The sequence below is a fragment of the Excalfactoria chinensis genome, chromosome 4, assembly GCF_039878825.1.
Source record: "Excalfactoria chinensis isolate bCotChi1 chromosome 4, bCotChi1.hap2, whole genome shotgun sequence".
Lineage (NCBI taxonomy): Eukaryota > Metazoa > Chordata > Aves > Galliformes > Phasianidae > Excalfactoria > Excalfactoria chinensis.
The window spans coordinates 7,575,694-7,602,473 of NC_092828.1; the positions used below are offsets into that span (position 1 = coordinate 7,575,694).

The 26,780-nt window shown below is 42.1% G+C and overlaps 1 protein-coding gene across 1 annotated transcript; it reads right to left on the reverse strand.

The window, feature by feature from the left end:
• Positions 1-1,675: 1,675 nt before the first annotated feature.
• NELFA (negative elongation factor complex member A) lies at positions 1,676-22,817 on the reverse strand. The gene is made up of 11 exons (XM_072336795.1): positions 22,502-22,817; positions 16,823-16,994; positions 15,277-15,438; positions 14,275-14,364; positions 11,191-11,321; positions 10,970-11,039; positions 10,187-10,275; positions 9,558-9,669; positions 7,720-7,976; positions 6,699-6,798; positions 1,676-5,635 (listed from the first exon to the last, which is right to left on the reverse strand). Exons 1-11 carry the CDS (start codon positions 22,751-22,753, stop codon positions 5,451-5,453), a joined length of 1,620 nt encoding a protein of 539 aa, XP_072192896.1. The 5' UTR covers positions 22,754-22,817; the 3' UTR covers positions 1,676-5,450.
• Positions 22,818-26,780: the final 3,963 nt, after the last annotated feature.

Consider the following 26,780-nt stretch of genomic DNA (forward strand, 5'->3'; position numbering starts at 1 on the left):
GGCCCCGTGATCTCCTCAGGGGGAAGGACTGTGCTTCTAGATACCCAGGGTTTCCTGCAGCAAGAACAACTTACAAAGAACCGCAGCTCAAAGCAGTTCCCATTTTAACCGAGACATGGTTTGGGTTGAAAAGGACCTTAACGCCCACCCAGCACCATCCCCTGCCATGGGTTGGGTGCCCCCCAGCAGATCAGGCTGACAGGGCACTCTATGAGCAGCCCTTGTCAAGGCCTCACCACCCTCTGAGCAAAGGATTTCTTCCTAACGCTTAAGCTGAACCTCCCCTCGAGGTTAAAGCTGTTCCCCTTTGTCCTGTTGCTACCAGTCAATATAAAAGTCAGCCCCCTCCTGCCCGTAAGCTCCCTTCAGGTGTTGGAAAGCCACAGTTAGGCTGCCTTGCAGCCTTCTCTTATCTCCTCTTGGCCCAGAGGAGGGCTCAGACAGCTCCACACGGGTAGAAGAGGAAATCAAGGCAGAGCTGCCAGCAGTCCCCAAGGCATGAACACAACGGCAGTGCCCCGAACAGACTAACAGCTGTACCAGCCCTAATGGCCACATGATGGCACCACAGCTTTGAAAAACAAGAGACGCATCAATTCAGAGTCGATACTAAAGCCATCCTCGCCAAAGAGTGATGTTTTATAACGGTACCAGCAGGAACCTTCATAATAAGTACTATCCAAAAGCCATGATCCAGAGCCAGGAGAACCTTCTCTGGTCTGGAACCATCTTGAAGCACAGCAGGTTCTCTTCTGCTCACTCACTAGTTCTGCTTCATGCCTTACTTTTCCTTTCCTACTATCAGAGCACGTTCATGCACAGCTGAGAGCAAAAGAGTTCTGGGTTCTAAAGGTATCAGGAACACAGAGCAGCTTTAGGACAGTATCTGACCAGTTAGTCCAGGTCTTAGAAAGGTCAGGGTTTGGTCAGCTGTGAAACCTGGTATTAGAACAGAATCCTAAACACGTAATAAAAGCTCTGCTTGCCTGAGCCAGCAACGCTGTCCGAAATGTCTGGTGACAGGGATCACCAAAAATAGATGAGTCCAGTTCTGAATAGGCCGCTCTCAGGAAGACGAGGCAGCCCGGCACATCCTTTAGATTATTAGAAAGAACTTCTTTACAGAAAGGGTGGTTAGGTACTGGAATGGGCTCCCCAAGGAGGTGGTTGAATCGCCATCCCTGGATGTGTTTAAGAGCCGTTTGGATGTGGTGCTCAGGGATATGATTTAGCAGAGGTTTGTTGTTGTGGTGTTGTTTCGTGGTTGTTTTTTAAGAGATAGGCTACTGGTTAGGCTGCGGTTGGACTTGATGATCTTCAAGGTCTTTTCCAACCTGAGTAATTCTATGATTCTATGATCCTTATTGGTGCAAAGTGCGTTCAGTCAGTCACTCACGTGGACGCTGAGAATCCTTCACAACAAATGCTCGATGGCAGAAGCGAAACGTGCATCCCGAAAGCTCGGTCACAAGTGTTTTAACAGAGCATTGGCCTGGAACAGAATTTGCTTCCCGGCTATTTGATAAGGTCGATCTGACAGAAAGGAAAACCCTCAGACTATGCCCGGCACCACACGAGGGCAGGCAGGTGTAACGGAGCCGTGTCACAAGGCTCCAACATAAAAAGCCGGGACGAGCCCAGCCACACGTGGCTATTGAAATGAAACAGTTTGCTTCCATAGAAAATCTAAAGTTTTATTATACAGACTGTAGTACACTGAAAATACGTACCCAAAGACAGGATATTCTGAATTTACAACTGTACAAAAAACAAACCAAAACAAACCCAAATAGAAAACATACAGACTATGCAATAGATGGAACATTTCACAAAGTGACAGTTCTTGTTAAAGGCACCAGACTCCCAGAGGGCTCTGGTTTAACATTTCTTAGTCTTTTTCCAGTCAGGTTACACTATGAGAATGTGATTCACTCTTAAACTGGATGATGTCAAAGTCTCAAGCTTCTTCTATCTAGACAACGGTTTGCACTTAGACATCATTTAGTGATATTACCAATTTCACACAGAGGTATCGAGCAACCACCAAAGGCTTCCCCACCCCCCACCCCCCCATTGCATCCAGTATCCTATGGCGTTTAACTGGAAGGTTAACCAGCAGAGCTACCAGTGGAAAATGAAGTTAACCCACAGAACACTGGCCCAACACAAGAGTGTTAACCACACCAAGTCTCAACAGCATCGTATGGAGAGAACTACAGAGCACTAGAGCGGGAAAAAGGAGGAAGGAATCTGGAATTGGTTCTTCTGCTCAACGTCCTCCTTGGACTCACCTTCATTCAACTCATTTCACTTTCAAGTCTTTACTCATGAAGAAAATGGAGCCTGAAGAAACCCAGGACTTTGTAGGGCAAGTTCTTCAGAAGCCTGGCTGTGTGTGTGAGTTCTTTCCACCCCCACCTAACAAACTTGGACAGGAATGGTTAAAAGAAACCAAACCACAAGCCACTTCCATTGCTACAAGCCACGCTGTGTCCATTTTGAGCCCTTTCAGCTCACAGGTGCTTCTTTACAAGCAAAGGCAAGAGAAAATGGGACACCCTGCCTCGCTGAGGTCCAGTAACACACCTAGGAAGTTTGGCCTTGCTATTTCCTAAAGCTGTTTGCTTGGGCAATGGGAAAGAATGCAAAACTAAGAACTCAGAACTACTTGAGTGGCCATTTGGTCACTACATCAGCAAATCGCCCTGGAGTCAGCAGAAGCTTTTATTCAGTTTTGCAGCACACACTGAGCGTCACTGTACAGAACCCAGCTAACAGCTAAGTGACTGAATATTGAAGACTAATATCAAGTTCCAGGGCCAGACTGTTCTGCATGCAGCAATTCCACTGCACTGGAACCTGTCTAACTGCCTGCCACGCCACCTTTCTCTGACCAAAAAACCCCCTGTAGTTTCAGTTCTTACCATACCATTGCAAAGACTTCCCTTTCTTTAGGCATTTAAGTAAACCTTTGGAGATTCACACAGGTAATGCTTTAGTGTTGAGAGTCCAAGTTGCTTTTAAGAATAAATTCCTTTGCAGAGCCGTCTCACCCCAACAACCCAACAGAGTTAAAAGCGCACCACGCTTCTGCTTAAAACTTCAAGCTGTTGTGCATGACTTCAAACAGGCCTGCAGACCAACTCTGCTACGCAGCAAACAGGAGCTGGCAGCAAAGGATGTTGAAGGAGCAGTTGGCAGTATGAGCACACAGCCCTCAGCCCAGCCAGCTTTAATAAATTAAACATTTACTCTAAAATCACGTTTGGTACTTGCAGCTTGTTTAGCAAGTAGGAGCCTTTAAGGCAACATTACACGCGTCTAAAGAAAAACGGCCATCAAAAAAAACCACCAACCTTTAAAAATCTGAATGCAGACAAAAAAGAAAAAGGAATGTTACTTTCTTTTAAGCCTTTGCTTTAAAAGATGAATGCTGTTATAAGCTGCTATTAGCCCTTCCTGTGTAAGATATAATCAAGTTACAGCCATGAAAACGCACTGTTATGGAACTCATCCTACAACCTGCAGCCCACTGCCAACCTCACCGGGCAGGCTGGTTTCTAGCTGCTTAAAGGAAGAAAAACACACTATCAGAACCACAACCTGCACTGCTTCTGAAGCGGGCTCATAAGATGTGGAGGAGAGTCCCCGTGGTGATGGTGAATAGGGGGAGCCTAACGCTCACACTACAACACACAGAGCTCCGCAGTGTTGGCAGATGCCATTCAATGAGCTGCCCACTACAGGAGCTCAAACGTTCTATTTGCTCTAATGAAGTTAAGGAATCATCATTTTGGTCACCTGTTACAGTGCTGTAAATGCAGATTCTCTCGTCGCTTACACTTTCCCTCTTCAGCTGGATAATTCATTTGAGAAACCCAAAATAAAAAAAAGCAATAAAAAATGTTCCAATACAAAATATTCTAAACAATTACCTAAACATCTCATTATGTTATGTGTACTGAAGGGATTTGGTCTGCTTTCTTTTATTAAAAGAAAAGCCTCATTTTGTCCTACAAGTTCCACTTCTACACGAACCTGCAGTCAGCCTCAGGTACCCTCTCAGCACCAGAACACCCACTGTGCTGCTCTGCTGTACGCCTCCCTTCCAAGCCCCATTCCCAACTAAGCACAGCTCTACACACACGCACTGGCAAAAACCAGACGTTGAAACCAAGTCTCCCCCTCAAAGAATGCAAACAAGTCTCCAAACAGTGAATCCTGAACTATGTACACAATCCCTCTCAATAAATGCAAGCTATACTGGAACATTTAAGGGCAGGTGAAACCATTGGTGTGAACACAGTTATGAAGATCAAGATGTGCTTCTACTAGAAAGGGGTACGTGTAAGGTATGTTTATATGCCAGAATAACTGCAGCCACGTTGATGATTATACTGATAACTACACAGGTAGGAACCACAGCTAAACTCATTCGGAGCTGTTTGGATAAGGTAATCAAGCACCTTATGGCTGCCCAACCAAACATACGTTACCACCACCTCCCAGTCATCTTATTCAGAGATGCATCAACCATTTCCAGGGCCATTTAAAAAAGCAGAAATGCTGCAGTCAGCCTTGCTATGTTTTAGCTTCCTTTCCTCCCAGGCTGTTTGAAGGACTTGCCATGCAATAGCCACTGATAAGCTTTTACCCTAAGAATGGCATGGCAAAGAACTATAGTTTCCACACTGCCAACAGCCCACTGCTACCTTTCAGTTTTTCTCTGGATTTGCTATTTTTTCCATCAGAAAACTACGATATTCAGTTTCTCTTGATCTCAAGTAAAGCCAAACATAGGTTAACTCATGCTGTGTATGGACATAGACAATATAGCAAATTAAAGATACTCAATCCCATCCTATGCTTCGAGCATAAATAAGCTGAACGTACAGTGGGTACTACTAGACACCAGACATCTCTCACCTGCAGTATTTAGTTGTACTGCAACTGAATTACAAAACAAAGCACCTATGTGGTGCTTTAAGCTCTCATGGAACCCAAGCAGCCAAAGAGAATAGCTTCTTTAAACAGTAAAGATCTGTGCCCTTGTTTAAATGGTAAACTGTGAATGACTGTGCAGTAGTCTTCTCTTCAGGTGCTCAGAAGTAAACTGCTCCCATCTTTAATCATTCAGTTGTGATCTGCTCTCCTCTTCCAGCATCTTAAAATTACATTAAAAAAAACAAACAAAACAGAACAAAAAACCACCAACCATTCCCTCCCCTAAGACCACCTTTTCCAGATAATAAAAAAAACCAACAAGACAAAAAAGGAAATTCAACACCAACTTCTTCTGCATTCACTGAGCCCAGTTAGGTTGAAGAGCCACAGCTTCTATGCTGGAGGGTAATAAATGTACACATGAATGCCATTTTGTACAGTTGACATACTCTACGAGCTGGTTGACTCTAAGCTTGATTTGGTCCAGTCTGTTGTTGCTGCATCTTTTAAGAAACGTTAGTAATAGGTTTGTACTTCTTGAATCTGGTCCATTCACCGGTAGCATAGTTCATTTCAAACACTGTGTCAACCAACATAGTGGTGCTGCCAGTGCCATCTGCCTTTGGTAAATCTTCTGTATGCTCACTAAGTTTAATCTGAATGATGTCACCTTGCTCTTGGCAAGGATTCTCTGTAGAAACAAAAACAGAAACAAGTTACACATTTTGACATTATGAGAAAGCAAAGAGCACCTGATAGGCATTCAAAACCTTACATTCAAAACACACTAGTGTTTTCTATTAGTTCTGGGTTTATTTCTATACCACGTCCATACAGACTCCATACATCATAGACTGTATTTCTCTTCTAACAAAACCAAACCTCAATGATTACCTCACATCATAAAAAATATCAATACAGATATTAAAGTACATCCTGCTACAGCATTCTGAAGTGATATCCAGTAGTAAGAGCACTCATGTACGTAATCAACACTAAACTTTCTTTAAGCCCCAGGATCATCATAGTAACTCTATCCTGGCTGTCTTGAATGATGTACTGCACTAATCCAGATGCATAAGCCACATTTAGACTCCAGCACTCCTGTGACAAGAGCCCTCAAACACCAACCTAGAAAGCAGAGCCAGTGCAGATGACAGAGTTCACTTAAAGACTCTTAAGCTCCTTCTCATCTTACATTTAGTAGATGACTGAGTAGTACAATCTTGGTCCATCAAGGGCAATGTACAACAAGATCAAGCCTAGAGTAGACCCCCCTATGATTTTCAGCACCTACCCCTGAAGTAGAGAAAACAGCAGCTACATTTCTAATGTTCCAGAGCTAGTGAAGAAGCTCCATATTATGCAATGTGTACCTCAGCCTGCCATGGAACAATTTACATTCTGTCTTGTAGACAAGAACCCAATCAACCTGCTCACTGTTCCACTTGGATTGGCCTGCGTCTCCTAACTAAGCAGCATTACATGTGCTTGGTTCACTTCTGTGTATGTTTTGTGCTTAGTGGCTGCTCTGAGATATTCTATTTCTAATGAAAAAGGACTAAAAAAACTACTTTGAGGTAGCCAAAATTTTAATCCATTGAAATAAACACAGTCCAGTGTAAACTAGATTCTAGCACACCCTGAATGAAGGTAAAGCAGGAGACATTCTTCCACTTACGCACATTCTGAAACACCACACTGTGTTTCACACTGGAGATTGAAAAGCAAAGTAATTTAGTTTCAATACGTACCTCTGGATCCTGCCATGAATCCAAGTATAAGAGCCTTTTCTGGCCTTGTAACTTTGTTTGCAGTCTTGAACATTTCCTGTGCAGCATACATTTGCTCCCTCTGCAAAATGTACAACAAATATGAATTCCAGCAGAAAAATACAAAGCCCTTAACCTCAAAGCTCTTCATCTTTAATGCTCAGATCTAACACTTGCAGCAGTGACAATTCTGAAACTTACACTGAAAAAGTATGTAACTTCAAACAGTTACATGCGCTAAGAGACCTGCTGTTTCCACTCTATATTGTGTTCTTTATGACCTTAGTTAAGAAGTGCCTCTACTACATCGTACAACATGCAGACTTGCTGTAACTTCAATGTGAAAGTTTTTCTTTTTAAACAAAGCAAAGCTACTGAAAAAGTCACTGCTTCTTAGGGTTCAGATCTTTCAAGCTGGGCTTACAGAAGTGCTCTGCAAAGTCTCAAGCTGTATCTCAAATTGATTACCTGACTAATTTCAAGCATCCATGTAATACACAAACATAGGAGCTTCAGGGTAAGCATTTGTTATTTATTTACTTCTGCACTCCCAGGCTTTTAAAAACTGATAACAGATTGGGGGAGGGAGGCAGGAAAAGAAATCAATTGTTTTGCCTTTATTCTACTGATAACTTCATTCCTACCAACACAACAATGCAATCTCTTCTAGTGGCTTATGCTACAGGCAAGGCTAAAGGCACTGCTGGAACTATGCCTTTCTCCCAGAATTCTTTGCAACAAGGAACAGAACATTGTTTTATGTAATGAACAGCAGGAAATGAAGACATCTTACTGTAACAGTAACACTACACACATAAAAAGTTGTGACTAACATTTCATACAGCAATGCTACTGAAGCCACAAGAATATTTTCTCTATCTTTGGTTTTAAACAAGCAGCCTCAGTTATACTGTCAATTTTTTTAAGTAAGTTCAACAAGAAAAATTTGCGTTTCCAATCTACATCAAAAGCATCATCTAAGAACAACCTATTTGTTACTTACTGTAAGAGAGAGGCTTTTTTTCGGTGGTGGCTGTTGCTGAGTTTGAGGGGCCACTTGTGGTGCTTGTGCTGCAGGGGAAATGGCAGGAGGGGTGGTAGGTGTGAGGGGTGAGGTAGGTGTAGTTGCAGGTGGATTTGAGTTACTGTTGTACATGGGAGTTCTTTGCTTGAACTGCGCAGGCAGAGTTGTGGTAGCATTTGGAGCTGCAGGCTCTTCAGTCTGTCTGTTAGTCTGCAAAGCCTCTCGTGCAGAACCAGCTGCAACAATTAAAAAAGCAGAAATTAAAAGTATAATCCACAAACAAGGCTCATCACCAATGGATTTTAGAAGGATCTAAAATTCCCGACTCTTCTACTTACCATGACTCTATATCATCTAACACCCATCTGAAAACATGAAGAGCTAGTACTGTCCCCACTCAATCACCTCTAGCAATTAGACAGCGACAAGATTTCCAAAGTGGATTACACTGCATTTGGAAGCAAACTTCATTTTTAACGGGCATGAATTAAATTGATCAACTTTTTAACATATGCTGCTATAACACCTGTATGCTGACCCCACCAACTCTGTCATACTGCGGTTTTGATTTCTGTGCAGCAATCTGTTTTTTTTTAACCTATTGCAGCCTCAGACAGCAGCAAATACTGAAAATACATAAATGTTTAAACAGATAATATTAAAATCAGTCCCCAAAAGAATTCATTTAAACACTAATTGCTAAGAGGGCTAAAACCCTCTCAATATTGAGAAGTTCATTTATTCGCCTGTACTCAACCATCCAAGGAAGTTCCTATTCCAAAGCTGACTGCAACCAAAGGGAAGGTATATCACAAGTGACCACATTATCCATCAGACAACAGCCAGCCAGTGCATGTTCCAGCCATTTATGTTCTCTTGCAGCTCTCTGACATACGTACAGCAACTTAAGTACCTTTTATGAGTCTCCTAGGATTTAAACTAACCTACACTCATCTGTGTTTACAAGAGACCAGAAGGCAGATACAGAACACAACTCAGCAGATGCCTTTCAGATCAAGTTTTAGAGAATGGGAAGGTTCTAGTACTCTCATTCATCTAGGCATGGACACAGCACTGGCTTTAGCAACATGGCTCTTAGCCAGTAAGATAACTAGCTACCCATTTCTTTTGTACGAATCTCCACTTTTATTACTAGCTTCATCTCATGTCAGAATCGACTTGCATAAAGTAACATATATCTTAATTACGCAACATCAGATTAGATGAAACCAGATTCACAGATCTTCAAGAACACAGCATTCCTTGTCTGTAAGGGAAGCTAGAAAAAAGAAAACACCACCAACAACAGGAGACAAAGACAATAGAGAATTTTAAACCAGGCTTTCTCTGATGTGGAACACACTGCCAACGCTCTGGAAAATAACACTAGCTGCTGACAACACTGATGTGCTTTTGGCTGCATTCCTTCCAGAGATGCCAATTTTCTGTCAGAGAGATTTGCACAGACCTTCAGAGAGATTCTGAACTGTTTCAGAGCCAAGTTAAGTGATTAGTTTTTCTGTATGACTTTTTCTATGGGGACCAACACACCACAGCTCACGTAGGCAAAAGCTACAGTAACATTTAACAAGCAAGAACAAAAATAACACAAACTGCAGTGCCGGTTCTCTGTTAACTACAAGCTCTGGTAACGAATCCCAGTCACGTCCATGTGTTAGAGCAAGCTGATATGCTCCTGTAAGACTGTACATGCAGCAAGAAAGGAAAATTAAAGGCAAGTAAGTGTATTAAAGGGTGGAGAAAAGGGATTTCTACAGAAGGGGGTGATTTTTTAAAAAAAAGTGCATCTTACTTACCTGGCTGTGTTTCAGAACTTGGGATGTATGAGGACGATGGCACCACACTGGGAGTAGCAGGTAAATAACTTGTAGAAGGTAATGCTGGCTCGTTGTTCAGTGAGCCAAGTTTCTGTAAAACACAGAAGTGTTATGTCTGGTGAAGAACCCACAAAAAGAATGCAAAGAAGGCCTCGGGGACATGTGGGACATGCAGAGGGCTTAACCAGAGTAGGTTTATGTAAGGCTTTGTCTCCACTCAAAGAGGCAATCAACACCAACGTATGATGCAGATACCATCTTGGATCAAGCAAAAGGAATCACTGTTTTGTACTTAAAGCACAATATCGTGCGTATTTCATAAACACAAAACAAAACTAAGAGAGAAAGTGGCCACCTCTGAGCTTCATGGGTTCTAGGAAGGGATTATAAGCCAGGGGCATTTTGGACAGAAATCAGTTCCTTGTATTTCTCCTTCCTGTTCAGTAATGGGGCTGGCTTAGACCTCGTTACAAATATATGCGAGACCTCAGAAGAAGCTGCCTTCTAAATTTAGCAACATTTTCACAAGATCACCCCATGCATCATAGTTTTCTCATCTGTTATTTGATTTCATGGTAGGAGTTTCTCCTCTGATGTTTTGTTTTTACCTGTGTAGACACAAGGCCAGCAGCATAATCTGGAGTAGCATTTTCTACTACTGTTTCTTCTTTGGCTTGCTTTTCCACCACTTCTGTATCTATTGCATAAAAACACAAGTCAGTTCAAGGAAATACGATTAAATATTGAATTTGATTCAAACAGCAATCTAGAAAAAACAGTTTCAAAGAGTCTGCTAGAACAAGCTTAAGAAGCATATGCTGAAAGGTTACAGTAAAGAATATACAGTAACGTTCCTACACAATTTCATGAACAACCCAGTGATTAAGTGAACCACAATATATATCCATCAAGATGCAGCAGCTAAGGCTAATTAGCCTATTTTTCTGATATTAAAAAGTACCAAGAACTTTCAATTACTGTCTTAGAACAAAATGATCGCATTTGCTACCAAAAAACCCTAATTTTCTTTTTTACAGAACATAAACTGCCTAGCACATCTTCCTGATATGCTTCAGTAGCGCTGCCACTTGAGTAAAAGACATGATTCATTTGTTAAAATCTAAGGCACAGCCTTGAAGAGAGATTATTCTAATTTTTATCAAGATTACTTTCCATTCCTTCACTTGGCTGTGCAACTGGTAGGGATAAGCACATAAGAAACTCAGAACAATTCCAGATGCAAGGCTAGTTTCAGGTCTAGCTTTGCTGTGCAAAGTACAAATGGCCCTTTTTTCTTGTAAACTTAGCAGGTGAGTTTCAACACATCAAGAATAAAACAAGTACATTTGCATGTATATTAACAGCCTTTGAACGTAGTGTTCCATACTAACCTAATGTCTTTCTTCTTCTCTTTGCTTCACGGCCAGCACCCACCATATCCAGCTCAGAGAATTCTAAAAGCTGAAGAAAAGAGTGCAGAATTTTAGCAACAGCAACATCAATTTAAACTATCTCAATACTATCCTTGATTTTTTAACATGCTGATGCTCGATTCAAAACAGCACCAAAAAGTTATTTTAAAACAGGAGGAACTGAGCAGGAATTCACCTACCTTTACTCCTCTTTCTTTACGCAGAGGAGTTCTTGAAGGAGGAATAGGGTTTCTGTTTCCAGAAGGGTTAAATACACTAGGTGCTGAAGTACTCCTGAATGGAGCTTGTTTTGGTATTCCTTTGAGTGGTGCTTAAGTAAGAAAAGAAAAAAGTAACAATTAAAATACCTGCTTCACTAATTACAAACACAGTGAGGTATTAACTTCTTCCCCTTAACACTCCCCCTGACTTCAGAAGTGTCTTAAAAGAAACTCTACAAAATACTAAATGTTCTTCAAACTTCAGGTTGGGTTTTACCCTTCAAACAAGTGCAAAGAGTCGCTCCCCACTAATGTTTGCAATCCCAAAGTAATTTTTATTACAGTTTTACCTTCAATATTTTTCTACGCGTTCTAAATGAAGTAATCAAATCAGCACACTGCTATCAGAATATACTTTTCTACATATATTGATACTTTCCTTACTTAGAAAAACAAACTTCAAACCCATAAAAAGCTATTAAGCACAAAGTTCTGAACCCTACTACTTTCAGTTACTCTTTAAACTTCAAATCTAGTTACTTGGTAATACTGTATCTACCCAAGAACTCTGGCCAACAGCTGTTACAATTCCTACAACAGATCACCCAGGGCTCCCACAAGCTTCCTTCCTTCCAGGGAGATTGACCCTCCCTGCTTACTCAGTAGTCTCAAGATACCATAGGCTGTGTTAGGACTAACGGGGTCACACTCAGAGCTATTTGTGGATGCCATAACGTGCAGAACATCATGAATAACCAAGATTCACAGTGCATTTGTGGAATGCACCTTTTGTTTTTTTTTTAATATAGTCAAAGCAAGCTTTGGCAGGATGATCAACCTACCTGCCTTTCTAAGCCACAACATACAGCTGCCTACTTCTGAGCGTTAAGGCAGGAGAGCTCTGGCAGCACATCGCAGCTGAAATACTGTGATATTACCCTCATCAAGGGTGCCACCACTTGAGGCTGGCAGCCAACACCACACAACTCCTGCGCAAGAATGTACTGTGAGGGGAGCCACACCTGGAAAGCTCTTAAGCAGCACAGGAGCCGTCCCAGCTCTTCTACAGTGTCCCAAATCACCACTTTCATTAAAAATTACATCAATCCAAATTCAAATTTTTGGTTCCTCCACAAAACTGACTATTTCACTTTGCACCTCTGAATATAAATGCATAAATCTGGTACCAGAACAAGCTTCTGAGAGAAGCAGTCAGAGCTCCAAGTCTGCTGCAGTTCAAGAAACATCTGGACACTGCTCTCAGAAATATGGTTTCAATTTGGGGTGGTAATACAAGGAGCCAGGAATTGGACTCTGTGATCCTCATGGGTCCCATCCAACTCTTGAAATTCAGTGATTCTACAACTTGGACATCCAGCCTCACAATTTCCCCAATTCCTGCCTTTTAAGACACAAAGGAACAGAAGCACTAACACCTCGGAGTTTGGAGAAATGAAGATATAGCTTCAAAATTCTGCAAGGTGGGACGCTGCCTCAGATGAAGATGCTCTTTAGCGAGTTATATTACACTGCAATACTGGCTCTGCAAAGCTCAAACCTTTTGTAATCCAGTGGAATATGAATTACTGTTTCACAGAAGGGTTTATGCTGGAGCTACGGTCTGCACAGGGAGTATCCAACTTAGCTCCATACTGCAAACAAAAGAACTTGCTGCCACAATGCTCAGTAGAAGTTGCTACACCTGTGATGGTGTTTCCTCACATTTCACGCTGTTATCCCTCAACATCATGCTTAAAATAAGCACTGAAGACAGCATCTGCTCACCAACTGCTACAAAATTAGACAGTCAAATATATTTGTCAGGTCTTCAAGCCTTATGCCCTACAGACTGAAAAATCTACATTTTAGGTCAAACAGAATCTTAGTTTGAGGCTGGATACTCTGAATCCCTTCATATGTTTTACTGAAAACATTTTCAGCATAGGACAATTCTTACCAGTGTAAGCTTCAGTACTGAAAATCCCAGCTGGTTCCACAATTAGTATTTCTAGAAACCACCTGACTCTAAAGACCGGCTTTATTATTCAATGGCTTAAATAAAAATTAGAACTCAAATGTCAACAGAACTGACAGTCAATTTTCAGACTGGGACAATTTTGAGTTCAAATTACAACTACACTCCTTGCATTGTCTGCACAAATGCGTGGCTAAACAACTCTGGTACTCGAGCCTATGTATTAAATGCATCAAAGTACATTCAGCTTCTAAACATCACACTAAGAAAATACTCAAGTTTTATAGCTCAGCATCATATTGACAGCCAAAAAAACTTTGATGTTATTTAAAGCGTTACTAATTTCAAACCTGCTTCCTACTCCTAAAACTTACTGAAAAACAATTAGGCAGTTCTGGATCTTGAGTGAGCAGTTGGAACTCTTACATTAATAGCTGCATGTGTTTTTCATGTCTGTTAAATAGAAGCAACACTAAGCAGTCTTAGCTACTATAAGAGTACCTTCCCATTAAGATACTGTGTCAGTTAACACTTACAAGATAGTTAAGAATACCAGAACGATCTGTTGGACTGAGTGTTCCTTATCCCTGCTTGAATCTGTGTGATTAAGATTTGCACTTTTCTTATACCCTATGATTACTACAGAGGATAGTTAAAACATAAGTTATTCTACACACTATCTTCATTATTTTCCCTTCCCCTTCTCAATAGGGAATTATATACATGCAAGCTAGATCCAGTCCACTTCACAGTAGTTCTGAGACCAGAGATTACTGTGATCCAGTCACTCTGCTCCCTCTTGGAGCAATGCAGCTTAGCCAGAAGTTATTCCTGGATTATTGCAAATTAAGCTCTTACTGAAGCCTGTAGGCATGATCCAGCTGCATGCATCTCAAATAAGCATGGCAGATACATCTAACAAAACACCACTCTTCTCATAAGACTTGTAACAACATTCAAATAGAAGTAAAGAGACAAAGAAGGGGATAATTCAGAATGAATTAAGCTTTTGTAGGAAAAAGTAATTCTAGTCTTCAAAGCTATTTTATCAGATTTTCTTTCAGGGAAGTGATATGAGTGAGCCATACTTGTTGTATCAATCTTTTTGACCAGTCCCCTGCCCTTGGCATGAAAAGGCACTCCTGCCGTCTTCTTGAGCTGCTGAGCAGTTTCTGTCGCTACAAAAAGAAAACAAAACCCAAGACTTCAGTTATTATAAAGTCTGTGCTAGAAAATACACGGCTTCCTACATAAAATGTTATTAACATATAAAAAACTGTGAATGTCAACACAAACTATAAAACTATATTGTAATAATAAAAAAAAAAAAACAAACAACCAAGTAATTTGTGAGCTACGCTGTATGTGGAGAAATGCAAAACAGATACAACTGCAACTGACAGGATGGTCAGAGCTACAATAAAGCATTAGACAATTTATTCAACAAAGATTGAAATCATTTAAGTTCCACATAAGAGTGAGATGTAACATTTTCATATAAGATTTACAGCTTTTTTAACACCAATTTCTTGGGTCATATGCAAGAAAGTATCAAGCTGCTCCAACACAGCAGCAGGTTCAGGAAACTAATTTAAGATCAGTCAGATTAGCTATCAATATATAGATGCATACATATGCTGCCTTTTGTTAGTGAAAACTCTATTGGCTTTCACCCCCCATACAGCCATACTGAGCAACATGAAGCATTAATTAGCAGCTCTTGCTCCCTGTTGCAGAAACATATGGCGTATTAAATTGTTTCAGGAGCTTTAACCAAAGCTGTCCCTCAAGCCTTCACCACTGACTTAAATACACTTTTGAGAGAACATACCTACGCTTTAAATAATGCAGCTTTTTGTATCCCTTGAAGTCTGGACAGCATTTAAATCAAGATTAGCATCTTAATATAATCATGGCTAGAATGACTTGCACCTGCTCTTCCACACGTGCTATCAAGAAGGTGTTGGAGTGCAGTCACATGTCTTACAGCAAGAGATTTTGGCATATGTCTCCACACTGCATAATAAGACTGACAAATTTTCCTTTCACTGCTGTTACTCAGTGTTATAACTGGCTGTAATACTACTTACACTTCTGCAAGAGTTCAGCTCGGAGAGTGGCACTTTTAGGTTTCCTTTTCAGCTGGAAGTGTTTCACTGGGGGGGTAAGTGGCCCCGCTAGTGTTGTCAAGGCATTTTTGTTTAAGTACTGGCATTCCAACGGCAACATAGCTGACGTTTCACCTTCACTTACTGCATAAAGAGTTAAGACAGTACACAGGGCTATAAGCATCTCTTTGACAGAACATTGCAAAAACATTCTACAACTAGACTCTATAGGTGTTTATTGAAGTTTAGCTAACTCACTTAAACACCATGAGTAATTGAGATCTGATCTAAACTGTACACAGCCAGTTATTAGGGTGCTTGTTTTCTACATTAAGTTTGTAAGCTCCCATACATCTAGTCAAACAACAGGAATTTTAATTTTAAGACAGATAAAAATGATAAAATTCTCGGTTCCTTTCAAAAACTACCCATGAAGAAGAAAACTACTGAATGAAAAGCCAAACCAAAACTGTGAACATACAAATGATCACAGAATCAGAATGGTTTGGGTTGGAAGGGACCTGTAAGATCATCTAGTTCCAACCCCCCTGCTGTAGGCAGGGACACTTCCCACTAGACTAGGTTGCTCAAACACGATCCAGCCTGGGACTAAAAACCTTCAATAGTGGGGACATCTACAATCTCTCTGCACAACCTGTTACAGTGTCTTAATACCCTCACAGTACAGCATTCCTCCCTAACATCTAGTCTAAATCTACCCTCTTCCAGTTTAAAGCCATTTCACCTCATCCTGTCACTATGTGCCCTTATAAAAATGTCCCTCCCCAGCTTTCCTGCAGGCCACCTTCAAGTACTGGAAGGTTACTATAAGGTCTTCTTGGAGCCTTCTCTTCTCCAGGCAGAAGAGCCCCAACTCTTTCAGCCTATTGGCTTACAGCAGTCCTAACTCCAAAACCACTTTTGACCACCTAATGCCTATGAGTTTGTTTGTTTGTTTTTTTCCTGGACAACTTGATAAATCAAACCCACCCAAATAGGAATAGCTGGACATCAGCAACTCAATTTTCCTTTTGACCAGTCCCCCAGTGCCTCCATTTGTTGGCTAAAGGTAGACTGAACAGAGGACACCACACGTGCCCAATGCAAATGGTGCTGCTGCAAAAAAAAGCCTCACTGCTGTCTTTAATACAACAACATACAAGACAGAAGTATATTAAACTGTTACCGTAGATTAATAAGGTGAGCTGTTATTACCTAACAGTGCACATACAGTCTGTCAACAAAGCCAGTGAAACCACATTAACTTCTATTTTGCCCTTTACAATTACAGAGGGACCTGACATGCAAGTTCCGATGATTTGTGGAAAGATAATTTAAGAGGTTACCATTCCTCAAGTATCACAGTTGCCCGTTCAGGAATATACCAGGTCATGAACTGTGGCAGTTGAGAGAAGACATACTGCTTGTCCCAGCACCAATACCGCTGAGATACCTCAACTGCCTGAGCAGAGACAGCCTATTCCTGAAAAGAGGTGTCATATTTCTGTCGTTTTCAACAGACACTTACCTTTTTCTCTAAGTTCTCCTAAAATATCTTGAACATTGGGATTCTGTTCTTCAAGATCAAGGTTAAGGGAGCCAGTATCTGGAAAGGATTTTAAAATATCAGCTACCATTAAGACCCAGGGGTCTGAATCCAAGGTAGCGAGCTGGACAATTTCAGTCAGTGCCCCCTTCATCTAACAAAAAAAGAAAAAGAAAATCAGCCAATTGGAAACAGTTTTAAACAAGCTGAAGTTGGGTTAATTTTATATTTGTTAGACACTAGGATAAACATGCACAATGTTTTACCACTGGGGAAGGGAAGAGGGAGGCTGTGTCACAGTTAAACATTAACTCTAGAACAAAGCAAAGAACGAACCAAGATCTATTTTTAATAATGTCACTTTTGGTCAATTTAACAAATGCATTTTGAACTTCTGACAGCGCAAAGCTTTGTTCACCTCAGATAATTTTCACTCAGTACAGGCCAGATTCTTACAGTATTGCCTTGGTATGTTTTATAGCCCACTTACAACTTCATGTACCCATCCACACCTTTGTCAGTGATAACAATATTTAACTAGAAAACAAGTTACTTAAACAGGAATCTAAATAAAGATGGACCCCTTTTTGCACTACAGAACAGCTCCTAGACCATTTCTACATCACATCAACATAAGCCAAGTCCCCAGTATTTTAGTTAGGCCAAGAATTATGTTTCATGCTAATAAGCTATTGCTTGCCAAAATCTGCTCGCTGCAGTTGTGTACCCAGTTCTCTGCTACTACAAGTAGCAAAGTTTCCACCTAGCTAAAGCTTCAACAGTGAAAAGGATGCATTTTCCAACCATCTATCTTTAAAAAGGGGAAAGAACGCTTAGTATGAATGAATAAGATTGGTACAGATGTTTTTTAAACTACTGACCAACATGTGATAGCATTACGGAAAAAAATATCAAGAGACTACAGCTGGGGTTTTATTGAGTATATCATCAACTGGTAAATCAACATTCATAGCCAGCTTAAGCCCCCAAAATAAAGACTGAACTCCTGTTTCATTCTTCTTCTTATGTAAACATTAAAAGTATTAGCTTCAAAGAACTGAGATTTCTGAGATGCAGCACGTCATCTGTCACACAACATAATAAAGCCACGGAAAGTAATTTTAGACGTACTCTGTATGGTATTAAAACTCCTTTAATGCTAATTAAGTATAAGGAAAATATTTCATTTTTGGCCTCTCACCACACACTGTGGTGTATGTAGCTAATTAATATGGCTTCCTGATTCTGAATGCACGTTTCTGACCAGAAAGATTCTTCTTCATCTTAATGCTGTCATTCTTTTCTCATATAAAGATTTCATAAGCTTATTCTAACACAGTTCTGAGAAATGAAAGCTCAAGTTCTGCCCTCCATTTTCCTCCCCAAACACTTACAAATCTCAGCACTCAGAGGCAGACAAACATTGACATTTCCCAATCCCTTTCAGTCGCACAGTGTTATTGCCCTCTGACTTCAGTCAGGTATAAAACATAGGGCAGTCCGTCCTTTAGGCATTCTTATCTAAGGCTCATGTTAACGCTCACCAATGAATCAAATCAGTAATTCAATGGAAAACGAGCATCTCCCAACAGTGTTGCTTTACACATAACATCTCAAAACATGCAATGATAACTGATGAAGCTGTGGTTTATTTCTCAGTTGTTTACCATCTAGACTCTGGATACCAAAGATGCAGTTAAATGTGTAGAATACAATTTCTTCCATCAAAAACTCAAAGACAAGTGCTGGAAGAATGATTTCTCCTAACTGATCTTTCACGTCTGCTCCACAGAACTCATCCTTGTAGCAAATAAATAAACAACCATAGAGCTACACTATTTACATTCCTAACAGAGGTCCCATCAAGCAGTTGCACCCACACTACATTCAGGGCAGTTACAGCTCAGGCACTTAACACTGTCCAAACACCTGCACCTCACAGTTTTAGTTCCCTCAAGGAAGGGACAACTTGTCTGCCTAGCAGTGGACAAGCAACACTACCATAAAGCCTCACGGCAGCCAGAGAAAGAGCGGTCACTGTCACACAGGCAAGTGAAGCACACTAACAGGCATCACAAGCTCAGATGAGACCTCACCTGAGTACAAGCTTGGATTTGAGTCCAGACCCAGTTCTTCCCTCAAATCATTATTTTGATATATTTCCCCACTTTGTAGAATCCACAGCTGAGAAAAGGCTGTAGTTTGAGAATTTGTGAGGTGCAACTCACTAAGAAAGAATCCTACATATTTCCCTATCGAGTACAGCCATAATCTCAAACTTATAATTAAGATTGCAACACTGGGTCAAGCAAGAGTCCAATCAGCTCCAAGCAGCATCTTGTTAAACATGAACGTCAAGATCTGAAGCAACATATTCTGGCACTTCTCTCATCTAAAAACCAGGGATCTTAAGTACTTTTCTCAGCCTGTTGGCATAGGACATCACTAGAAACATGAGAAGAAAGAATCAGGAAGGATGGAAAAAGTCTGGGAATAGAGAAAAAGGGAGATTAATAATGGCTGTGCAGGAAGAGCATAGATACAGCACTGTGGGAATGAGCATTGAAAAGAAAGACAATATTGCTAGAAATACACAAAGTCGTAGCTCCAACAAGACTTACTGTAAGGCAGCCTCATTAATTTGCTTTCCATTAGGCCTAAATTGGCATGTAGCTGTACCTTTAAACAGCTGCACTGGCTAATAAAGCCAATCAAATTTTAAACATTCAGGGCCATAGAGAAGGTGGTGTTTAATAAGTATCTGTAATATTGCAGAGCGTTTTCATTAAGCTAAAAGCATTGGAAAGCACAGTATTAATATTTACTCAATTCAAAACTAAGATGGATCAAATAGCATCATTGTATGTTCCATATTTTAATCATGAAAAAGTACAGAAGGGGCCAAAAGTAACATTAGATAAAAATAAACCCCACTGCATCCAGAAAAACAAAGAACATCAAGTATAGGCCAAGAAGAACTGCCTGCCTCTTCTGACAAGGGGGGCAAAAGCTTAGTCCTTTGTGCTACTATTCCACAGCTCCCACTTCCATGGTTAGGAGACTCCTGGTTCATGAAAGCAAAGAAAAGCCTGATTTGTGCTTTCTTCTCCACAGCTACAGCCACAAAAGGGCAGACCACTGCAGGGACAGGCAGTGCCTTCCTTTCACCATCTTTCATAGAGCACAGAGGTACAGAGTCCTCGCTCCAGTCTTGACTCTAACGTTACTCTGCTCTGAACACAAAACCTTGCCACTGTGAATCGAGTTAACAGGAATGTAACAGACAAACCAAACAGAAGCAATATCTGCCAAAATCACCGCTGCAGTGAGCAGTAGGCATTGTTTAAAATAAGCATGATAGTCTAGAAAATAACAACAGCAAAAAGCTTGGAGGCAGAGAGATTTGAGAGCTCGCAAGTTCTGCCCAGAGAACTGCAGCAGGATATTTTTGATAACTGCCTACAAAACACTTAACTGTGAAAATGAAAACGGGAGCCAATTATTCTTATTAGTCAGCAGGAATAAATAAGCTGTAATGAGGGTCACAGCATGATAAAAATTCAAGTTTATTACTTATCCCACAGGATTAAGTCACTAATATGTATCCAATATTTGAAGCAGAGAATGAAAACATATAGTGTAAAACTACAGGATATTACATTTAAGAAGGAATGCAACACTTCAAGCTAAGGGCTGAGCTTTCAAGAGAGATCACTGAAGATCTGCTTGTCTAGACTGCAGCCTTCACAGAGACTCAGAAAGGACCAGCAGCCAATTAAATCCCTTCTAAGCCAATACCACACTTTTCTGGATTCCCACATGATTTTTTTACTCAGATGTCTGTTCCCAAATTGTTTCCATGTTGTACTATGCCAGTTAAAATGCTGTCATAAAGGAAAAATAAATAAATAAAGATGTTTGAGAAGAAAAACTAAGTTCAGTCTGTTATCTAGAGAAGGGAATATCATTTAACATGTTGCATAACACACCTCCATTATATCCTCCATCCACTTTCAAGATGCCCAAAGTTTTTACAAAGCTGATGCAATGTATTTTCTAATGATATTAAGTTTCCAATTGCCAGCTCAGTACTCCTCACACATCATCTACAGACTGGCACAGAGCATGGAAAACGTACATATGACTTTCTGAGGGGATTAATAAAACACTTCCACAGTTGAATTAAACCATTTTCACATGTGGGAGTGATTTCTGAATGAAGAGTTTTGCTTTCAGGCTGCTACAGGTAAAAGTTCCTTTATTTGAATAGTTTTAAAGACATTTTTTGCAATTTTTCCATACTACTCCAGGTAATTTTCACATAAAAAAAAACCAGCCTGTGTGAGCTTATGTGTAGTCCTCAATCCTCCTGCATTTTCAACTCTGAAGTACATAAAAGCCAAACATACAACCAGAATTATGTATTATCTCCCCACAACCCTGCCTAGTACACACATAAATGAAGTCAAAGCACCTGTGTCCTATCCCAGGGGCTGGTGCAAGCACAGCTGAGGTGCAGATTACAGAATCACAGGGATAGGAAGGGACTTCTGGAGATCAGGAAGCCCAACCCCTTGCTGCATAGGAAAGCATCAAGACAGGTCTTGAATATCTCCAGAGAAGGAGCCTCTACAATCTCTCTGAGTAATTAAATGTGCACTATCTCCACAGCCATGGCCACAAACCATTCATAGCACAAATGGAAATTCCTCAACTTGTCAGAAGAAACTTAATGTTTCTCATCATTCTTGCCCCAACCATCAGCAGCTGCTGTTTGGTAGGAATAAGCCAGCTGCAGATGAGGTATGGTCCAAGGCCAGTGAAGGAGCTCTTATGAAGCTCCTATGAAACCTGCTTACAGTGCCAGCTGTACCCCAAACTGGGTAGAGGAGGAAAGGAAAGCAACAGCTGTTCCCAGACAGGTAACACAAAGCAAGGAGTGTCAGATCCTGCTCGAGGGGAAAACAAGAAGTTGGGGAAAAAACACTGCTGAGTGCAGACCCCACATCTTCCACTCCCAAAGCTTCAGCACTTGCTGCTGTCCTTCCTAAACGTGAGGATGCTCAGCTCACACCTACGCAGCCAGTCGCTACTACTGGGGAAGGAGTGCAGGCAGCCCTACACACATCCTTGCGCCTCGCCAGCAGAACCGTCCCACTGCTCCTAATCCTGCGGACTCTGAAAAGCCCTCTTACCCGAAGCAGCAGCAAAAGCACGAAACCTGCATCATAACTACGGGTCAGTGTGGAGATATGAAAAAGGTTTGAGGTCCAAGCTGCTTTCAGAAGATGAACACCAACCAGATTCCCAAAAGAGCAGCAAATCCCGCGCTGCGCTCCTCTACCGAGGGGAATCCGAGCCCCCGCACCGCATTCCTGGCCTCAGCCGGCAGCTCTACGGGCCGAGGCCTCACTTCCTGCCCTCCCCAGAAGGCGAGGAGGGAGAAGCGGGGCTCGGCCTCCCCTGCCCAGCGCTGCCCTTGAGGCGCAGCCGCCCCCTCCCTCAGGGTCGGCTCACACCGCCCGCAGGCCGCACGAGGCGGCGGCGGCCCCGCGGATTCCGCTTGGAAAAATAACGAAGAGTAAAAAGGCGGGTGGAGGAGATGATACCGGCACTGCCGCACACCCTCACCCCTCACGCTGCCCCCCACACGGCGCTCACCTCATCCACCGCCCGGCGGGGCAGGTGCAGCATCCCAAGCAGCAGCTTCAGTTTGACGGCCGAGGAAAGGCCGTGAAAACAGAGGCGGATGTTGTCGATCACCGACGCCGTGAGCAGCGAGGCGATGCTCGGCGGCGCCCACAGCTCGTCCGTGGAGCCCAGTTTGTTGTGCAGCCACAGGCCGGTGTCGCTCTCCCGCATCGACGCCATCTTGGGAGCGGAGCGAAAAAAGAGGGGGTTCTCCACAGGCATTTTATGAAGACACCTAAAAGGAGGAAGGGGCGGGTGAGGACCCCTGCGGGTCGCAGGCTTGTTCGTAACCCAAAATGGCGGCGCCCTATGAGTTCGCTGTAGGGAAGGCGGAGATTCTTCCGTAACCTAAAATGGCGGCGCCCAGGCGGAATATAGCGAGGCTGTTCTCCTCTCCCGCTCAGATGCAAAATGGCGCCTGCCACGGCGGTTATTCCGTAACGTAAGATGGCGCCGCATTAGCGCACAGATGTTTCACCGCCGGCTCCCGCTCGCTGCGCCTCACGGCCTTCCTTTAGCGTTCCGAGGGCTCTGCTGGGCACCGAAGGGCCGGCAACCAGCCGAGATAGCAGCCGGCGTTCGCTCCTCCCACAGCCCGGGACGCTGAGGTGAAGGCGGGAGGCGGGCCGAAGCCCTGCCGTTAGCCCGGCCTTCCTCCACAGGGCTGGGCTGTGCCTGCCTGGGTCCATTGCCGGGCGGTTGGCAGAGCGATGGGCGACGCTAAGATTCCTTTCTTCACAGACCCCGTGTCGGCCTTTCCCCTTTAATGGCTCCTCAGTGGTGCCCACCAGGTGCTGTCAGCGCCTTGCCGCTGCGTTTCTGGCTAATAACGAGTAAATACGCATCCAACTCCCTGTCTCTGGGTTCTTCATCGCTCCTTTAGCCTGCCAGCCTTCAGCATTCCTTTCAGCCCGCTGGCACGGGGAGGTCGGTGATGAAACCCCTGTGTAATGCTGCCAGCTGACTAAAGCGGGGAGTGATGCTTTCCGTCTTTTTATCCCTGGAGGTTTCTGTGCTGGGTGCCTGGGGGTGTAGGAGGGTATCTCTGTGACTGAGATGAGCAGCAGGTGCTCAGAAATAGAGGCCTGTTAAGTACACATTCGTATTCCCTCATGATTCAGCTCCCTGTTATTTAAACATGAAAAATTAATCCATTGCTTAAGTCCCAGAAGGCTTGGAATTACCTGTGTGTGGCATAAGCGGTTCATTTTAGTGTCTGTAGCTGAAAACAAAGCAAAGAGGAGGTAGGATTCTGCAACAAATCCACTTTTGCTGTTCTAAGCTTTTGAATGCAAAAGTTTTCTTTACAAATTCCTTCTTATGGAGAAGGCTGTTTACTACCTGCTGAAGTTATGCACTGATGGAAGTTAGGGGAGTATTATTACATAGCTTGTCTCTGTGCCCTCCTCGAAGCACTTATTTTTGGCCACTGTTGAGGGCTAAAGCACTTGACTGCATGACGATCTGGTAGGAACTAGTGTAATCACTTACATTCTTATCTGAAGCATGATTTGAAAAGAGAACCTGTTCCATTAAGTATATCTGGAATATAAGGTTTTAAATAGTCGCTATGGCTCCAGTTCTACCACCTGCAAATTCACCCCTATCAGTTATTAACTGAATGGGCATGCACCTGCTGTGGAGGTTAAGACAACATTCCAGCTAGCTTTAAGCAGAGGTATTTGTCCCATTTAGTTACTAGGACCTTAACTTTATGCTTGAATAAAAGAAAGCATTATGCATTTATTTACTTAAATTTGGGCTTTTTTTGATTAGTTAGTTTCAAATATAAAAATGCCTGTTCCTCAGGGATTCCTTATGCTGGAAATGGTATACTTGATATTTCTGGAAGTTGCTTTATGCAGATAACTGTCTGCAGATGGTTTCTACTCTTAGCTGCAAGTTCCTGACTCAAAGCAGGTGATGCTGAACATCACATTGCTGAGAAACGTTCACATGCTACAAGAAGGATAAACATCCTGCATTCACTTGTTTGGATATGATAGTATTCAAAATCAAAATGGGTATAGATAAAGATTTGTCTCTCCGAATCCACTTTATAATTGTTTTAAGAAAAGTATGTCTTCATCTTGTAAAAGAACAAGCATTCCAGGAGTTTCTCATCCCGCTGTTTGTCTTGCTGCCTCTTGAAAAACAAATATACTGGGTAGATTAGTCCTGCACTACTGAGAGCAGAGTGCTGTGCTGCCTGTCAGACTGAAAATAGTTGTGTATACTCAGAAGGAGTTACAGGGATGGTGCTTAGGGTTTTCCTTGCTGACTGGAAGTGGCAGTGCATCTTTGCTGGGCACCAGGAGTGGCACACTGGCAGGCAGAGGTTTGAAGTTGGTGTTGACATTCAGCTACCAGGGAGCAGGAAGCTGTTTTTACTGTGTTTTAGAAAGCAACGAGGCATGTGCAATAAACATGACACAAGCATTAGCAGCAGCACTGAGTTTCCACTGGCATCCCATCCTGCAATGGCAAGTATGGCAGTTTCCGAGCCAACAAGGGTTCAGGCTGTGATTCATACCACAATGACAGGAGCCAGCCTCAGCAGGCAGACAAAGCAGTTGTGTGCTACTATGCAGTATGTCCTCCATTCCCCATAAAAAACCAAACATTTCCACTAACTTTGAATAATTGAGTTTTTCAGAGCTAAAATTAGATTTGTCTGCAGTTTTATTTCTACGTCTGTGTGTGTAACTGGAGTTCTAAACATTGCAGGTTTTTGTGGGCGTTTCTGCTTGCAGCAGCCACAGCTGCTTCCACTGATACTAACGGCCACTCACCTGCCTTTGCAGGTCTTTCACTCTTAAGTGTAGTAAGTTGCTTAATGCATTATTGTAGCAAAAGGAGGTATTAAAATAATGATTTAGAATGTATAGTAATTGCAGAGCCAAATTATGCTCTCAATTACTTTTTAATAAACAAGAATGCAGTCACGGTAAGCAGAAATCACACATAACAATGTGAAAAAATAAAAAACATTAGGAGTTTTTAAAAACCATCAGGACCTAAAACACAAAGTGCTGCATGCAATAAACACGTTCCTTCAGAGCCTCTTACTTGTGCATGCACTGCGCCTGGAAAGCTTTCTGCTTGTAATGATACGAAAAAGCAGTAGAAGGACCTTGCTTGGTAGATAAGGTATTCAAGTGAATCTTTCATGATCATCTGTTACTTGACATGCCATGGAACATGCTGTGTAAAACATAATGTTCCTGTTTTGTTACAAGTGGTAATGCTTCGGCTTTCAGAATTAAACTGTGCTCCCAAATGAGGGATATGAAAGGCAGGCAGCATCAGCCCTTGCTGGGACAAAACTGTGACCTCTGGCAAGACAGTCACCAAGCTTTCAAGGAAGATTGTTTCTCTGTTCATTACCTCCAGGGACAAGGAGGACAAGGATTTCTACTTTTTAATTTCCCAGATAGGTTATGTCTGCTTCTATGAGACAGTGCTCTTTTTCTTTCTAAACATACTAGAATCATAGAATCAAGAACGCTGGAAAAGACCCCTAGGATCATCTATTCCAACCATCAGCCCATCACCAACTTGCCCACTAAGCGATGTCCCTAAGTGTCACATGTACACTTCTCTTGAAAACCTCCGGGGACAGTCACTTCCCTGGGCAGAATTTAGCTAAAGTAGAATCTGGCAGCTGCTCTGAAAATAATTTGGTCCTAATTTGTCTCTATTAATGAATGTGGGAAAATACTTTCCCTGCCACACCTCTCTCGTTGGAGCCCAGTTTATTGATGGCTTGATTGAGTGGTGGCCTAGCAGAGAAAAGATGCACCAAAATACCCTGATAGGAATTAAGCTACTTTAGTTTTACAATAAAGTCATGTTATATCACAGATTCCTTATTTCATTGCTTGAGTGACTTCACAGGGGTACAGCTGGATCTTCTAGGTGTGATTTAGGTGTTGGAGGTATCTGGGTCCAAAACTCTTTCCACGTTTATGAGTTAATGGGGAACCTAGATTTCACAGTCCATCTCTGCTTGCTCTGGATACTGTTGGTAGCAATATAGGATAGAGACAGTTGAAGTAATCAGTTAGTAACAGCCACAGGCAAAATTTCCCACCTTTAAAAGTAGCTATTGACCCAGGGAGCTTTCCAAACTTATGGCTGGTGTATTTCTTACTCTTAGAAATCTCCTATTGCAGTATTTACTTATGTTCAGATTGCTTAGTTCATTTGTTGATAAATGCTTCTGTGTTTGTGCAGCTTGTAGGGCAGA